General features: G+C 44.0%; 1 protein-coding gene across 3 annotated transcripts in view; it reads left to right on the top strand.

Moving 5' to 3' along the window:
• Nucleotides 1–18,545, top strand: part of PAPPA2 (pappalysin 2) — a 525,758-nt gene that overhangs the window by 477,186 nt on the left and 30,027 nt on the right. For all 3 annotated transcript variants that reach the window (XM_053208873.1, XM_027074271.2, XM_015064277.3), the window contains one exon: nucleotides 9,243–9,314. In XM_053208873.1, the coding sequence (XP_053064848.1) occupies nucleotides 9,243–9,314 (72 nt within the window). The remainder of the gene's footprint in view (nucleotides 1–9,242; nucleotides 9,315–18,545) is intronic.

The following is an 18,545-nucleotide window of genomic DNA, read 5'->3' as shown; positions in this document are numbered from 1 at the left end:
GGATATAATGGAATAAAGGAGTATTGCTTACAAAAAAAAAGCTTACATGGGATGCTGTTTTTCTTCCTTTGAAAAAAAATTTTTTTTGAACGTTTATTTATTCTTGAGACAGAGAGACAGAGCATGAGTGGGGGAGAGGCAGAGTGAGAGAGGGAGACACAGATTCCGAAGCAGGCTCCAGGCTCTGAGCTGTCAGCACAGAGCCCTACTTGGGGCTCGAACCACAAACCATGAGATCATGACCTGAGCAGAAGTCGGACATTCAACCGACTGAGCCACCCCGGCGCCCCTTAGGATATCAAAACTTTACCGTAACAGAAAACAAGAGAAAGGGGTCCATGGAAGCACTGGGAATGGGGACGAAGTTATTGTTCTTATGTTCCCAGGTCCTCAGAAGATTATACACCAGCCACAGATGATTTCATGATGTCTGCTATTTTGTGGCACCCAGCAGCTCATGAGGGGTGGGAAAGCTAACTTTGTCCTCATAAATAAGAAGCAAAGCAGTTGTATTAAATGAAACTCTTCATCAAGTAAAATCCCTATAACTTACATCGAATCATCTTGGGGGAGGGTCCATATTGTACTCAATGTAGAGTATTGGTGTCCTTAAGAATTCACGTGGGCAGTTTGTAAGAGGAACAGAGCTGGGCTCCCCCTTCAGAAAGGCTGGTGACGCCGTGGGGCACACCAGGTAATTCCGCTGGAGTGCTTTGAGAGACACTGCTATTACAAAATAAAGTACTGACAACATAAATATTTTAAGTACAAGCACGCCTGTTTGGAGCCTGGCTCATTTGTTTAGTAAGTGGTGATCTCCTTATTTCGTGCAAATCCCTATCTCCCATTCTTCAAATACCTTTTTATCTGGCAGGACTACAGAGCAAATGAATTGAATTGTGTCATTTTCTCTAGTCTGCTTCCAATGACTTCATTCTTTGTAATAAAAATGATATCTTACGTTTGGATAACACTTTATTGTTTTCAACGTTGTGTAGATATATAAAATATATGTTTTTATATATTTATAATTTCATTTTAATCTTATCACAGACTAATAAACTAGGAAAGCAGGATTTGATTATCCTTGTTTTACCAATACATTTGATGTTGGATGATCCATCCAAGCTTGCACAGCTAACAAGCAATGGAGAAAGGAGCGCACTCGACTTGTCTGATTCCAAATCCAATGTGATTTTCCCCCGAATCACCCTGTTTGCCGTAGTCATTTCTTCCCCGCCTAGTATGTGTTTGGATCAGCAAGTAGAAAAGAAGTCAGTCCTCTCAACTGTGAGAACCCCCACACTTCTCTTCCTTCTCCATAAAGTCTAACAAAAATCATTTAGAGAGACAGTTCCCTGTAACACTATTATTCCTTGTTGGGAAAGAGATTGTTTTTTCTTTTGTTGTTTTTTTTTAAATTTTTTTTCAATGTTTTTTATTTATTTTTGGGACAGAGAGAGACAGAGCATGAACGGGGGAGGGGCAGAGAGAGAGGGAGACACAGAATCAGAAACAGGCTCCAGGCTCCGAGCCATCAGCCCAGAGCCTGACGCGGGGCTCGAACTCCCGGACGGCGAGATCGTGACCTGGCTGAAGTCGGACGCTTAACCGACTGCGCCACCCAGGCGCCCCAAGAGATTGTTTTTAAAGAACAATCAAGTATACTTTCTAGATACCCACAAGGTTTATTTGCCTTCCTCTGGGAAGTTCTGCTGGTCTTTATTCCTGCAAATGATACCTGACTCCTAGAATCATGTACTTTTTGGTAAAGGAAGAATTTCTGAGGACTTAAGTATCCTGGGGTTTTGATGAAAAACAACTCTACGTAGCAACTGGCACATAGAAGAGTGAGATCCTTCTGGGTTCAGGTACTTACCCCTCGGTCGCTTCTGTCTGTGCATCAGCGAGGGTGACGATAATATTATCTGTCTTGCAGAGCTGTTGTAAGAGTCAAATATAACACTTTTGAAATGTCTTGCATGGATTTCAGCATATAATTCTGAATTCAGTAAAAATGAAATTTCACTTCATTTAGTACAAATCTTACCTTTGGAAATTTCCTTCATCTCTGAACAGATTTACCAGCTATCTCTATGAAAAAGAAACGTATCATTCTATGAGTTCTGTACTTTGCTTATTTGTGTGTGTACATGTGTGTGTGTAGACAGAAATGTATAGATCATTTGTCTTTAAAACAGTTTTTTTTAATGTTTATTTATTTTTGAGAGAGAGAGAGCAGGCGAGGGGCAGAGAGAGAGGGAGACACAGAATCCGAAGCAGGCTCCAGGCTCTGAGCTGTCAGCACAGAGCCCCATGCAGGGCTCGAACCCACGAACCATGAGATCATGACCTGGGCCCAAGTAGGATGCTTAACCAACTAAGCTACCCAGGTGCCCCTTGTCTGTCTTTTTCCTGTCCCTCTTACAAATGGGGCTGGGAAGAGAACTAATGGCCATTTATTGTTTCCTATTTGAACATTGACTAAACAAGCAACTTCTAACAGCTTTCGTTGGGAGACTGAAAGTAAGGATGAAAATTACTGTGACTTCTAAATGTTTCAGGGGCATGCTGAATGTGGGGAACAAGAGGTAGGGATGTGAAAGGCTCAGATGGACTTTCTGGGTCTTTTATTTTTGTAAAGGTGTCTTCCTCCTTCACTTACTACACACAGAGACCTAGACCTTTCCATGGTGGCGACATCAGCAGAGAAATATCCTGGCAGAAAGAGAGGACACCAACAAAAGGGCTTCTTGGCAGTCAAACAAAGGCCTGCCAGTCAAGGTGACGGAGCAGTGGAATCTGGCAGTTGGGATGCAGGGGACAGCCACATGCCCAATCAGTACCACTGCTCACATCCAGGAACCAGAGCTTTTGACCCACTGCCTCCCGCATGTCTCAGGCACTGTGTGGACACCTGACTGTCTGGGGAGCCTGAGCTGAGCGTGTGGGAGGAGCTCCCCTCAGACTTTTGCTGGGAGCACATCCATGTTCTTCCTCATCTTCATTTTTTCCTTCCTTTTTCTTTTTTTTTTCTGTCATTCTACCCCTAAACGGTAAGATTCTCGAGGGTAGGAATGATCTGCTCGGCACATCGCTCTTTTCATCCATTGCTGGATGAAGAGAGTGGCTCCTGGCTCCACAGAGCTCTTTCTCAGGGCAAACCTTTTGATTTTTCCAGAGGCCTCTGTAAGGTTGAATTTTTATGACTGTCTTTAACTGCTGTGTTGAGAGGGTGTTTTATTCTATCTTGAGACTTACCATTTAAAGTAGGAAAATTAACATTTTGACTTACGCTGTAAAGCATTGGTCCTTCAAGAATCCGATTTCATGGGGAGGTGATTTTTTTATACATAATGTGGCAATTGTTTGCATGTAAATGAGCTTTTCTAAATTATACTTGAAAGTGTTCCGTTCTGAAGTACAAAAGCATCCATCATAACATCTCATTTCCTCTGTTGGTTTGCTTCATAAATTCATTTTGTCACAGACCGAACAATGCTTTTCTTTTCTTTCTTTAGTATATCACAATTAGGAATTAGTGAGGTCCAAACTAATGAGATTTTCCTGTGGCTACACATGTGAGGTTTGCAAAGGTTGTCAACACTGCAGGGAATCCCTCCCTCAGCTCCCCAACTCTTCACTAGAATTGCTCGAGTCAAAACAAATCTTGTAATTTCTGACTTTGTTTTCCCAAATTGGCCCCCAAAGGATTAATAATTCCTCAAACAAAAACAAAACGTTTTAAGAGGGAGAGAGAAGCAGGAAGAGAGAAAGAAGACGGTGCCCTCCAGGAGCCATCGTGTCCGACTAGCTCGTCTCACCCTCCTGTGTGTCTCATGTCCCGATCCTTGCTCTCATCCCCCACAGTGTCCTCTCCATGGGCACAATTGTGTAAGAGCTCCAGTGACCCTTGCCATACACACATTAGCGGGAGAGCAAATCCCTCAGATATGAGTCATGAAAAAGCCTTCTTTTTCATCAGTTTCAAGTATGGAAGTATCTGCTTTCAGTTTGAGTGAGTCTCGAGGCCTCGAGTCCAAGATAGTCTTGGGGGGGGCGGGCGGAAGAACTTGAAAAGCAAACTGCAGGGTAACGTGCTACTGTCCAGATAAACAAGGCAAAAACAGTGCTGTGCTTCACTTAGGGTTGCATACATTTGTAGTCATAAGGAAATGGTCACAGACCTGGGCAGCCGCAGAACTTTGTTGGGGTGGTGCGATTAGCCCATTCTGTCAAGTAACTATTCCTGATAAAAAAAAAACAATTGAGCAATTCTGTGTTAGACCTTAATGTTGGCTAACTATCAGTCTTGTGACCTTTAGTGAGACGTTTAACCAGGCAATAGCCTTCAATTGCCTTATGACCATCCTAATAACCCTTAACTGGTCTTCCTTTCCTTCCTCTTCCTTCCTCCCTTCTCTCTCTCTCTCTCTCTCTCACACACATCTCTCTGTCCCTCTCTCTCTGTGTCTCCCCCCTTCTACTTTCCCTTTGTTCTTCCCATCTTCCTTTTTACTTTTAAAAATTTTTGAAATGGCCTGAGAGAAAATCTTTACACTGGTTTTCCTCGTGACTGCTTTCCTTTTGGAAAGTTCAAAACAAATCTTTGTTCACAATCAATTCACCTGAAAAGTGGCTTGCTAATAGTGTAATAGCAATAATAATCATATAAAATTATAAAGAAATAATAACTTAAAAGTTCAGAATAGTTATGAAGCACCTGGGTGGCTCAGTCGGGTAAGCGTCTGACTTAGTTTTGGCTCAGGTCATGATCTCACGGTTTGTGAGTTTCAGCCCCGCCTCGGGTTCCCCTCTGATAGTACAGACCCTGCTTGGGATTCTCTTTCTCTCTGTCTCTTTATTTCTCTCTCTGTCTCTCCCCTGCTCACTCTCTGTCTCTCTCAAAATAAATAAATAACTGAAAAAAATTCAGAATAGTTGTTACCAATAAGGAGGAAGGAAGGAGAATGAGGTTGGAGGGCTACATGTAGAGGACATTAATTGAATCTCTAGCGACTTAGGTTCTGGAAGCAGATACAGCAAATTAAGATTTGATAAGGCTGAACAGAGGATATAAGGACGTTCTTTCAATTACTTTCTATAGCTTTTCTTTTTTTTTTTAATGTTTTTTAACATTTATTTATTTTTGAGACAGAGAGAGACAGAGCATGAACGGGGGAGGGTCAGAGAGAGAGGGAGACACAGAATCTGAAACAGGCTCCAGGCTCTGAGCAGTCAGCACAGAGCCCGATGCGGGGCTCGAACTCATGGACCGCAAGATCATGACCTGAGCCAAAGTTGGATGCTCAACCGACTGAGCCACCCAGGCGCCCCTAGCTTTTCTTTTTTTAAAGTTTATTTATTTATTTATGTAGAAAAAGAGAGAGCACAACCAGGGGAGAGGCAGAGAGAGAGTGAGAGAGAGAATCCCAAGCAGGCTCTGCACGGCCAGCACAGAGCCCGCCATGGGGCTTGATCCCACAACCCATGTGATCATGACCTGAGCCGAAACCAAGAGTTAGACGTTCAACTGACTGAACCACCCAGAGGCCCCAATTTCTATAGTTTTTCAAATGTAATATATACTATCACCATTTGTCAAAAATATTCCAGAAAAAAAGAAAATCATAGGGAGCTGTTAAAAGAGAACTTGAGGCATATGAAAAATCTCGAGTTTATTTGAGCAAAAATCTGTTTGAATTAGTCAGTGTGAAACTAGAAATGGTTAGGAGTGCCTCACCAAGAGGAGCTCAGGAGACACTATGGTAGAGAAAAAAGGAAGGAAAGTAAGGAAATCATTGATTGGCTGTAGCTTAAAGTCTCGTTGGCTCTTTGTGATTGGTTGTCTGTAGTTTTTAGTTTCATAATCTTGAAGCATGTATAGGCTTAGATCCTGGGTCGCTTACGTAGACCACCATGGCATCAGAGACACTTCAGTCTAAAAGCTCCCTTGTTGAATTAAGTTAACTCATCCCACCAGGAGTTAGCCCTTCTCCTTATCTTCTTACTGTTTCGTTCCTCTCTCACACCCCCCCACCACAAACTTGCCCATAAACTTTAAGGCCTGAAGCGTATTTGAAATTCTCCTCCCGTTTTGATCAATAAGTAGTAGTTCAGTTAATGGCATGTGCATATCTTTTCTTATGGGATGAACAACGTTCATAGGCCAGAAAATAGAGGAGAATTCTGGAGCTCTAACTATTTAGTGGTTGACAGATGCTTGTAAAACATCATGTCTAAGTCACTGAGGTAAGATGTAAGAGTGGGAGATGGTCCCTATTCTCAAGAATTTTGCAATCTAGAATGGTCTTAGACCCAGGTACCAGAAGCTTTTGCAATTTTATGGAGATTAAGGAAGAAGCCAGTTTGAATTCATCTCGAGAGAGAGAGAGGGAGAGCAAGAGGGAGAGCAAGATTAAAGAATTATTGAGATGGGTATTCTCAGTTCTACTATCATGTATTTATTCTACAGATAATAGTTGCACGTGTGTGAAATGATTTATACATAGCATTGTTTGTTAGAGCAAAAGACTGTAAATCACCTAAATATCCATCAGTATGGGCCTGGTTAAGTATATGAGATCTTAGACATGCAATGAAATACTATGCAATCAATGGAATGCAACATTCCAGAACCCCGAGAAACACTGTGAAGTGGAATAAAGGCAAGCAAGCAAACAACAGACCAAAGTACAAAATCAAATGATAGCATCTTAGAATTTGTGTGAGGAGATAATTTCATACATATATGTTTGCATATGCGTAGAACGTCTCCGTAATGATACAAAACACAGAAAATCAAACTGAGGAACTTGGGTGATTGGGGATCAGGAGTAGGAGGGAGACTGTGCACCTTTCATACATTTTATATTTTATTCTGTGAATCTATATTACACGATAATAAAATTACATAAGAATACAAAGATAGAAAACATCAGTCAGAGATAATAGGACAAAAGAGCATCGAAGAAAACGCATCAAAAGCAGACAGACTCTTTTCCTTTCTTTCAAGTCCCTTTGCAATATATCCTGAGAATTTCTAAAGTGTTATTAACAAACCAACACTCCTGCATTTATTTATTTGCTTGTTTATTTATTTATCTATTTATTTAGAACTTAAGTTTATTTATTTATTTTGAGAGAGAGAGATAGAACAGGGGGTGGGCAGAGAGAGAGGGAGAGAGAGAGAGAGAGAGAGAGAGAGAGAGAGAGAGAGAGAGAGAATCCCAAGCAGGCTCCATGCTGTCAGCACAGAGCCTGATGCGGAACTTGAACTCACAAACCATGAAATCATGACCTGAGTAGAAATAAGAGTCGGACACTTAACTACCCAGGCACCCCCAAACTCCTGCATTTATAGAAGAAGTGATTGGGGTAGAAGGTGTAGTGGGCATAAGAGAAGCTGGCACAGTCAGTTCAGGGTGTTCTGGCGAGTTCTGGCCATAGACATCATGTGAGGCTGCCGAGGCTACGTATCCTCTTATGGGGAAGCACGGACAATTTTTCCAGCTACTTTCCCCACAGACTTTGACCTCTTTGAGGGCAGCAACTCTGGTTCCTAGTGAGTGAAGCATGTATACATTTCAATGTCTGACTGTTAAAAATGGGGAATTGGGATCCTTAGGGAATGTGGTGCTATGAGAAGGAAAATATGTATTGACATCTCAAGGGTACAACTTCCTGTTTGATGCTATTAGCATTATCTGGTAACAACAACGGAAACATAAAACATTGATATTTCAAATACTAGAAATTGAATCCCTTGCTAGCTAAAAGAGTTCCACTGATACTGGGTTTAAAACATAAACAAGAATCCTTTCTAGGTAGCATAGCCATTGTTTATATGCAAATGCTGCTTAAGTGGCTGTTAGTGCAGAATACATCATTTTTTAGTAGGCTGACCCCCCCCCCATTATGTATTTGTATAATCCTCTATAATCCCTTTTTTCCCAGTGCAATGGAAACTTAAACCAAGCCACTTTCTATAATTACAGTGTAGAATTTAGAATATCAGAATTCGTTAGGATTTATGGTATAACCTCCCCTTTAGGGAGGCTGTGAAAGAGAAATTTTAGTTTATACTAGTACAACTCTAGAAAAATCTTGCAGTTCCCTATTCTCGTAACTACAAGGTATGTATTCATATACCTACATGTTAATATATGCAAATGTCTCCAATTTGATTACCACATAGTCTTAACATTCTAGAACATATAATTTCTAATTACTAGAGGTGCTATCTTGCAGAAAGCTCATATCTCACAATGTATTCTTTTTCTTCTGATTGCACTGTATTCCTATCACACTGAATTAAAACGTGAGTATGAAAGTCTACAAAGGGTTTGGGTTGATGGGCTACAGAGAGAATCAATCTTCTTTTCTCCCTGAAGCCTCCTATGGGACTTTTTCTTTTCCTGAAATGTTTCTTTTGAAATTTTAAAATCCAAAAATGAAAAGGGAAAAGCTCAATGAAAATGGGTTGTAATTATTATTCAACAGAGTAGATGAGTATTTGTTTCAGCGCACATCTGGAAATGGCTGTTGGGACAGGGACAGTCACCGGTGTTTAATATGAATGAATGTGTTTTTGCTGTCATCAGCTTGATGCGGGCGCCATTTTGAGCCACAGTGGTGTCCCATTAACCCTGTCTGCCCAGCAGAGACCTTTTATTTCCCAGGAGGAGGGGATAAATGGTGCTAACAGGAGCTACAGATTTGTTCCGCTCACCCTCCAGCCCCTGCTTGGCACTCACGTCTTCTTGCCTAGGAGTCTTGAGATCCATGTTTAGTTCATGACTCTTCTTGTGAAGCTATACTGCTCAGCCTTTAAAAATCCATGGTGCTTCCTTGTCAACCCAGCCATCTCACAATTTCTTGTAATGTTATTTAAAATTTCAAGACAAATAGAAAAAAAATACTATGCCTGGAACCAAATTACACTCATTACAACACTGAGGATGCTTTCTAAAATTACACCTGCACCTCTCTGGAAATTTTGATACATTGGGGAGGGTGAAGGAGGATGAAGAGTATGAGAGTTCCACCTCGGCACCATCTGGCAAGTTTAGCACTTCCACGGGCAAGTCCGGCTGGCCTCGGACCCCTGTGTGGGGTACAGCTGGAGTCTCCCTCCTCAGGGAACGGGGTTGGGCTGGTGGGGTGAGCTCAGGATGTTCCCCTTCTCTTACTGACCAGGGGTCCTTGTTTTTGTTTTCTGTTCTCTCCACCTTCCCCTTCAGAGCATCGTGTGCACTGGACAGCGTCAATGGCACCCACCCCCCTTCCTCATCCACTGCATCCAGTCGTGTGAGGTAAGCCTCCTGCCCCTCCCAGACCCACACCAGAGTAGTCTGGTCTGCTTCACTCATGGGGACCTGAGTCTTTCTAATGCAAGGTCTTGCTAGTATGCCCTTGGTTTAATCTCTTAAATTTAGCTCTCTAATTTTCAAATTACAAATATTAGGATTTCTTTCTTTCTTTCTTTCTTTCTTTCTTTCTTTCTTTCTTTCTTTCTCTCTTCCTTTCTTTCTCTCTTCCTTTTTTCTTTCTTCTTTTTCTCTTTCTTTCTTCCTTCCTTCCTTCCTTCCTTCCTTCCTTCCTTCCTTCCTTCCTTCCTTCCTTTCTTTTCTGCAAAATCTCCAGAGTCTCATTTTAAATGACCTAATAAAAAATAAGTTAAAAAGCAAATCAGAATGTTATACGGTTTTGAGATTCTGTAACTGGACCTTACTCGAGCTTAGTTAGATCAGAGCTTTGCAGACCGATGGTGGCCTACAGACAGGTTTATTTGGCCAGCACCGTCTCTGAAAACAATTCTGTTCTGGTTGCCAATATTTAAAAACTGGGGTTTCGCATAACATTTGTGTATGTATATATAACATCACACACCCACGTACATACATACTCCAGATAAAAATCAATATCAAACACTGCTGATATGTCTCTTGGAAAACAAGACTATCTGGCACCGTGGCAACAGTTAGCTAGACCTGAGTAACAGCTACAGCTCCAAAAGGCAGCTGCTCTCTCGGTGAGCAAGATGCTCCCCTCTCCCTGTGGCTCCTTACCTAGTGGGCATCCCTGGTGTATGTCAACTGCTTGGGGCGTGCAGGCATCTGTTTGCAACGTCTGAGGTAGACCTGTAACCCCCTGTTGGTTAACTCAAACCAGACCTTTACTTCCTCAGGGAATCCTATGTACTTCTTCACACAGGTTCCCTTAGCTAGATTAACGCGAGTTATTGCAAAGAAGAGTCAAGACTGAGGCAGAGCCTTACAGACAGAGAATGACCCAGGTATCCTGGCATGGGGAAGAGGGGACACCTCTCTTCTCTCCCTACCCCCCCCCCTCACACACACACACACACACACACACACACACACACACACCATTTAAACCCTCTCACCCCAGGAATGGCCACTCAGTCACAGTAGGTTTTGCCATTCAAGTTTCTCACTGTGAGTAATTAAACCACTTAGCAGTGATACTTGGGTAATTCTGGTTGCTCCTTGTGTGCTAGCGAGAGCCATTGAACTGCCCCTGATTTCTAACACCCTCCCCCCTACACACGCATCCAACCCACATGCTTATCTATCCCTCGATTCTTCTGTATCTCTGTTTCTCTTTATCCAATTCTGGGAAACTGGGATCTACATGAGGCCAAAGAGGGGGAAAGGGTGGGGTTTGAGACAAAGGGAAAACTGGGTGGGGAAATGATACCAATAAAATAGCATTCTGAGAGTCCATCAGGAAAAATGCTAGTGGAGAGTGTGCTTTGTTACGGCGCGGGCCAACAAAACAGCTCATCTTCTGCCATCATTAGAAAAACAGATGGCAGTGGGGTGGGGAGGAGGGGCAGTGACTCATCCACTGGGCAGGGGGTAGAAAGGGGGAAGAGGAGGCCAAGGGAGGAGGGAGATAAACAGACAGAGGACTCAGAACTGGGAAGAGATCAAAGGGATCCTGAGAATTCCCTTCTGCTGCTTCCATGTGTGATGGCAGGAGGGAGGGTGGGTGACAGGGCTGGGAGCTGGCTTCCGTGTTTCCCGGAAGGTTACAACACAGAGCTTTCCTCGTGTGTCTTCCCCTCCTCCCTGCACCCCCAACGCATCCTCCTGATCCCTTATCCTGAGCTTCCTAGGCTCCTGTCAGTCCCTTTGTTGATGTGACAAGGAACAAAACTCCACTCCCTCCTCCGATTCCCCTGCCCACCCACTACTACGCACAGCTGAGCCTCAAGTGGTTCTCAAAGTGTGGCCCCGGACCAGCACAATTGGCATCTCCTGGGAACCTGTTAGAAATACACATTCTCAGGCCCCGTCCCATACCTACTGAATTGGAGACTCTGGGAGTGGGGCCCAGAAATCTGTGTTTTTAACAGGCCTCCAGGTGCTTCTGAAGAGTTCCGAAGTCTGAGAGCCACTGCCGTGGCCACCATGGGAGGAGTCAAGAAGGTTCCCAGCCTGTGGAGCCCCAATTTGAAGCTCTCTTTGTCCGGGAGTAATTCTAGCCAACATTAATTCCATTCTGAGTATACTACAGTATTTCCTGGGGCTCTCTGGTTAGGAAAAGGTTTGAAAGGATAAGATTTTGCTTCTGGTGTCCCAGCAGAGGCTAGGAGGAGGAAAAAAAGAAAGAAAAAAAAACCACGTAAGGGTGGGAGGAAGAAGCAAAGAAAAAAGGAGTATCAGTGCCCACCGGAAAGGAAAGGAATCGAGTCAGACAGGGGACGAGAAGGGGAAGAAACTCTGAAGAAGTAAGTAAGAGATGCAGAGAGGGGGTGAGACTGGGAGAGAAAGGGTGAGAGAGGCTGGAACTGGTCACTTGGCAGAAACCTAACTCTTTCCTGGAAAAAGTCGGCTAAATATATTAGGGGCAACTGAAGAGCGTCAAAGACAGACGGAGGGAAAACAGACGCAGAGGCAAGATAAACCAAAGAGGGCTCGGTGGATGAGAAGTTTTTAAAAAGTGCTGCACAGAAATCTGAGCTCAAATTAGACATTGGTTCCCCGGTATCTAGAAGGAGTTTTCCTTTTTTTTTTTTTTTTCCCTCTACGATACCGAGTATAACTGTGAGATGTCCCCTTCAGACATCCCGCCTGGGCAAAGCTGAGGACCTCACACTTCATTCCGCTCAGTGAGCCCAGGACAGTGAGACCATCAGCTTGCTAGCCTACCAACCATGTCCCGCTTCGTGTCATTTCTGCTCCTTGGTGCCCTGTCCCCTTTGCCACGAGCTTGGGCTTTCTGCCCTCCATCATTCTATGCCTCTTGCATTCTTTAAGAGACATTTCTGAGGTTTTCTCTGCCGGCTCCTGTGTAAATAATGCCGCCTTCTCATCGTAACCTGTGTTCCCGTTGTCTGAGCCAGAAAACGTGCATACTACGTATCTGCAGCCTAGACCTGTTCGTACATTAAATTAGGGTTTTCTGGTTGTTTCTCGAAACTCAACCTGAGCCTCCTGGTGTTTTCTAGTTCTTTTGTAAGCTACGCATGAGCAAGGGATGGTAGCTTTGTGGGTGGAGAGATTTTGGACAGCGTAGGTTCAAATCCTGGGCCGGCTGAGCGGTGTGAGCCTTCGAGTCTTAATCGGTGTTGGCAAGTGGGGACAACAAAGCTATTTTAAGGAGCGGTGGCAAGGAATTAATGTGATAATGTACATGAAGCGCTTAAGCATCTGCCCTGTCTGGTTCATAGTCAGTGGTTATAAAGTAGTGGCATTTGTTGGGAACCATTAGCCACTTTGTGAGCACTCCCTGAATGAGTAGAGCAGAAAGCACGAGGCTGAAGTGCTGATGTGGTCTCTAGAGCCGTAGGTGCAAAGTCTGATCGGAAAAGGGACAGAACGACAGGAGGGAAGCGAGACCGGCCATTCCCGTGGGAAGCCCCTGAGATCCGTAAGTCACAGACCGCTTGGAGATGGCTGCCGTGTCCAGTCAGTCACCAGGTCAGTGGTGAGCCGATCATCACGTGAGCAGCTCTCCACACCCTGCTGTCGAGCCCCTCAGCCCCCCTTGCTAGGGCCTCAGCATTCCCTACCTGGGCTACTGCATTGGGCTCCTAACTGTTCTTCCTACTCCCAGACCGGTGCTCATTAAAATTACAGACAAGTATACAAATCGTCTAGGACAACTGTGCAGAAAACAAACACTTACTCTGCCAAACACTCGTCCAATAAAGTGTACTCTTTTCCTGACATGGCAAGAGAAAGAGAGAGGGAAGGGGGCGTCTTCATTTTGTGGGTGATAATTCCATCCACGAACACTAGGATACTGTCAGATCACATGTGTTATCCTCTCTCCCTCCCCGCCCCGTTCCTTCCTTTTCTTCCTTCTTTGCTCTTTCATAAAGTCCTATTTATTAATTCTGCCAAAGTCCACAGCCCAAGGTTCCACTTAGACTAAGAACACCTTGTGTTGCAGGGAATGCGGCTGGGAATAAAGACCACACTCGCAGCCCCTTTTTGGGTAGAAGAGATTAATTTCTTTCCTGCTGGATGATTAAAATTGAGTGCCCATTGACCTATGTTTTGGGGCTGCTTTTTCCACAAGCGTGTATTTCCTGCAAGTTTATTGTCAGCAGCCCCCATTTGGGATTATGGTTTCTGATATTCCCTCTTCAGCCCTTTGCTGTTTTGTGTAGAGTTGTGCCCTTCCTGTTCCAAACGCGGGAACTGTGAAGGACAGAGGCAGAATTGTGTTAGAATAATTAGGATCAAATGCCGACTCTACACTTGCTAACTATGTGGGGACGGGATCTTATTGATATAATTATATATATATTAAGACTGACGTGGGGCAGCTGCATGGCTCAGTCGGTTGAGCGTCCGACTTCGGCTCAGGTCATGGTCTCACAGCTTGTGAGTTCGAGCCCCCCGTCGGGCTCTGTGCTGACAGCTCGGAGCCTGGAGCCTGCTTCGGATTGTGTGTCTCCCTCTCTCTCTGCCCCTAACCCACTCGCATTCTGTCTCTGTCTCTCTCAAAAATAAATAAACATTAAAAAAATGAAAAAAAAAAGACTGATGCAACAGCTTACACCCGGTTTCTATCGTTATGAGTGTTTATTATTTACTATAGGTAGCCATGGTTAATTGATGTTCCTCAGGCTTCCAGTAAACTTAGGAAGCCTTTTAAGATTCCTAAGGAATTCCTTGGGAATTTCAAGGGAGTCTCTCTGGGCATTAGCTGCCATTTCTGCTAACAACTCTTATACATACACTTGCAAATGCCTATCACTTCACTTACCACATCGTTTCAAGATTATTGGATAGATCCATCCTTCCAACAGACTACAAGCTCCCAAGTGGTCAGATGTGTGCTTTATTTCCTTTTGTATCCCTCTGAAACATGTAACCTAATTCTTCAGTGATACCTGCTTCTATGCCCCTAAAGGCAAGGACAGAGATTTGAAGGTCGAACTTTGACTTTCAGAGTCTTAAACTGAAACAGATTGGATCAGGCTCCTGAGAAGCAGCACAGTGGAAGTAAAGGCAGGGAAGAAATAGGAAAAGTGAGGAGCAAAAACCCTGCCGTGCACAGAATCCAAAGGGCTTGCGACAGATCCGGTGAGGGCCACGTGGACTAGCAGAAGAAAGGCCATCTGGGGCTTAGAGGCAGGCTTGAACCTCGTTTCCATCCTTTATCGCACGACTCCTTGGGCAAGTGAGCTACCTTCTCTGAATCTAAGTTCCCTCAGCTTTCAGTTACATGGATGTAATTTATCTTTCAAACTTGTTGGTCAGAAAACTATGGAGGCGCAACCCACGGGGATGTAGCTTGGGGCCTTCCGAGAGGTCACACTTCAGTAGAGTGTGGGTCATGCTAATTCAGAAATAACTGCAACCCTCCCCCCCCCCACCCTGTTTCTGGGAATTTTGGATCTGAATCAAAAGATTAAGATTTTGGTTAGATGTTTGATCTTAATCGTGCCCACGGGTCCTTCTCTTAAAGAGCCTCTCTTCCGGTTTGTGGCCTCTTCGGTTGGCCTTGATGTCTTACCCGGTGGATGGGTTGCACTTTGGGAGTCTGTTGGCACTGTCCTTCCTTGGCGTCAGTTCCAGGCCGGTCCTGCTTTTGGTTTTACTACTTTCATCCTGGTCCCAGCTGGCAAGAGAAAACTCAGACTAAGCTAGGGTAGATAGGAGAGTCGGAACCTGATAAAGGGTGTGCAAACGCCTATTGTATGAATGTTCATTAAACAGCAATTGAGTGTGTGATAAACGTTAATGGGATTTCATCTATCTGTAATACTGAGTGGCTTCTGTTTCAGAAGGAAAGTTATGGTTTTTGCCACTGTTCTTTTTCATATGCCAGTGACGGGCAGGACCCACGGCTGTGCATATACCCTGAGGGGGGAAGGGGCCAGGCAGACCTGGAGGGAGATTTGGTTAAGGATTGCTGATGAAGATTCTCTGATGCCCTATCTAAGCCATTCTCATTCTGATGTTCTTGAAGGAATGAGGAGCCCTTAGAAAACCGGAAGCGAAGCTGTGTGGTATATACTGTTTCACTCAACTGACTGAGCCACCCAGGCACCCCAATATATACCGTTTTAAAGGCGAAGTGGATTGAACAATAATGGCTATGTGCCTGCAAGTGTGATTTTCTACTAGTAACAGTTCTAAGTTCCAAGTCCATGTCCTATACTGAAAGGAACATGCCCTCCCTTCCAACTGTCTTGTTTTGTGACAGAATGATTTGTCAGAGAGATAAAGGAGAAATCACTTCTTTTTTATTTAAAAAAAATTTTTTTCATTTTATTTATTTGAGAGAGAGAGTGAGAAGATAGGGGCAGGGGAGAGAGAGAGAGAGAGAGAGAGAGAGAGAGTTAGAGAGAGAGAGAGAGAGTCTTAAGCAGGCTTCATGATCAGTGCAGAGCCTGATGCAGGGCTCGATCCCACGACCCTGGGATCATGACCTGAGCTGAAACCTAGTTGGACACTCAACCGACTGAGCCACCCAGGGGCCCCAAGGAGAAATCACTTCTTAAACCTAGCAGATGTGTCATACTAGGTCAAATGAGGTACCCCCTCCCCCCCATTTAAGACGGCAGCTAGGGAGTTTGACCATGACACGGATCGTTACTGTGGATTGTGCCGAATGGGTGGCACATTCAGTGGAGCACTCAAGGCTTCTTTTGGCTGCACCCCCACCTTTACTGATTTGACATGAGCAAAGGACTCGGTGGGTCGTTTTGATTAAAAATGTGCTTAATAATTACCTGGGGTTCTTTTAAAATGCAGATTCTTAGGTTCTGCCCCTACCTCCTCATTCTTACATATCAAGTCTGGTGTGAAGTCCAAGAATTTGCTTTTTTTCAAAAATTTTTTTAATGTTTATTTATTTTTGAGAGAAAGAGAGACAGAGCACAAGCAAGGGAGAGGCAGAGAGAGAGGGAGACACAGAACCTGAAGTAGACTCCAGGCTCTGAGCTGTCAGCGCAGAGCCCGATGCGGGGCTCAAACTCACGAACCGCGAGATCATGACCCGAGCCGAAGTCGGACACTTAACCAACTGAGCCACCCAGATGGCCCAGAGAATTTGCTTTTTTAAATTTTTTTAAAATGTTTTGTTAACGTTTTATTTTAGAGACAGAGACAGACCATGAATGAGGGAGAGTCAGAGAGAGAGGGAGACACAGAATCGGAAGCAGGCTCCAGGCTCTGAGCTGTCAGCACAGAGCCCAGTGTGGGCTCTAACTCACGAACCGTGAGATCAGGACCTGAGCTGAAGTCAGACGCTCAACTGACTGAGCCACCCAGGTGCTCCAAGAATTTGCTTTTTTTTAACAAATGCCCCAGGTGCTTCTAATACAGGCAATGCTTAACTGCGCTTTGAGAAACACTGGGCAGGAATAAATTAATACACTCATAGATAATAGTATCCAGCAGTACCTTGTATCTTGGGACAAAGGGTGTGTCTTCTGATAGTTCTTGAAAAAATGAAGTCACCTGAAATAGGATGCAGTTCAGAAAGGTCCAGGATAGAGGTACAAGCATCTGGCCAATAGTAATAAAACTAAAATCCTTAGAAGCCAGAGAACACTGGAGGTTGTCTTAAAATTAGAGTGAAGAAAAATTTTAAATTCTGTCTCATCAGGGGTACACAGCACCTTAAAACAACAAGCTCTATGACAGTGAGTGGAAAGGGGACCAACGGAAAACCTGAGGGTCTCATTGTCTTTTTTATTCTTCTCACCACTGCTCTGATCCTATTTTCTCTCTCAGTCTAGCTTCTGTAGCATAGCCGTTAGAAAATCCTGAACAGGTTGAAGGTAACAAAAATAATATCAAAAGCTTGATAATAACTCCTTTGGGGAAAAAAAATCCAAAGAAACTGGGATTTTTAAGCCAAAGAAGAGAAAGATAAAGACTCGTGTAATAAATATTTTCTCTACAGAAGAGTTCACAGTCACCCCCTCCCAGTAACAACGGCACAGAAAATAATGGGTTTGAGAACCGAATGAACTATTTAAGGCTGCGTGAAATATCCTGGAAGTGTTAGACTTTATACAGGGTTATAAAGACCTGTGTTTAAAAGGCATATTAGCCTTGGGAGCGTTGAAAGGGGATGTGTATTGTCCTCTCTCTGACACGGTCAAGTTTTCTGCTGCCTCGAACACAGAACATGGTTTGGTATTCTCTTTCCCTGCAGATCTAGCATGCCATGGATTTAAATGTAAATATATTGGAGTTTTCTTAAAGCAACTAGTAGAGATATTTTTGTGTATCGTAACTGTAGGAGTACACCCTTGATTGGAATTTGTATAGGAGGGAATTAGGAGATGGAAAGACCCGGTGAGGAGGAGTTGGGGATGAATTTAGCTTCTGCAGAGTGGCTGCATTTATTTAAATGTAGGTGGGCAGTTGTATTTTTTTTACACATTTAGTAGCTGATGCCGACAATGCTTCCATCACTAATTCCTTCCATCTGCTCCACCATTCCTTGGATTCTTTCTTCTGTGTTGTCTTGGACCACTCCCCCTGCCTCCCTTTCACTATTTGTTATTTCTATTCCAGATGCTAGCCCTGTTAGCTTGTGCTTCTTGATCGCTCATGGGCACTGCCTGGCTTTACTGCTGTCAAGTCTATGGGATGCAGGGGCCAGTGTGTAATTCATGAGGTGGAAATGGTGGCATGAAAATCAAGGTTTTATTGTACCATTTTTTCTTGCCCAGAGTTTGAGCCAAGAGAGAGGCACTCGAGTCCGACTAAAAAATCCTGTTCTAAGGGATATGCTTTATTCTGGGGCTGAGACTGTGTACAGCTCCAATTGAGATGATCTGAGGTCAGGGATGGGAGAGGCTGGCAGTGTGTGTGTGTGTGTGTGTGTGTGTGTGTGTGTGTAAATAGTGATAGTTCTTCATATCCATCCGACCAGGTGAAGCTCCACGGCAGGGTGGCAAAACCTATCACCACAATCATAAATTTGAGGGATCTTTATTCTTAAAGGTGAAATGAAATGTGTGAGTGTCTGGGAGGCTCCGGTGCAGAAATCCCACATTCCCTGTGGCAGCTAAAGTGGCTGGCCCTCCTGCAAGAAAG

Source organism: Acinonyx jubatus, chromosome E4 (assembly GCF_027475565.1).
Source record: "Acinonyx jubatus isolate Ajub_Pintada_27869175 chromosome E4, VMU_Ajub_asm_v1.0, whole genome shotgun sequence".
Lineage (NCBI taxonomy): Eukaryota > Metazoa > Chordata > Mammalia > Carnivora > Felidae > Acinonyx > Acinonyx jubatus.
This window is presented reverse-complemented; position numbering and strand designations above follow the sequence as displayed.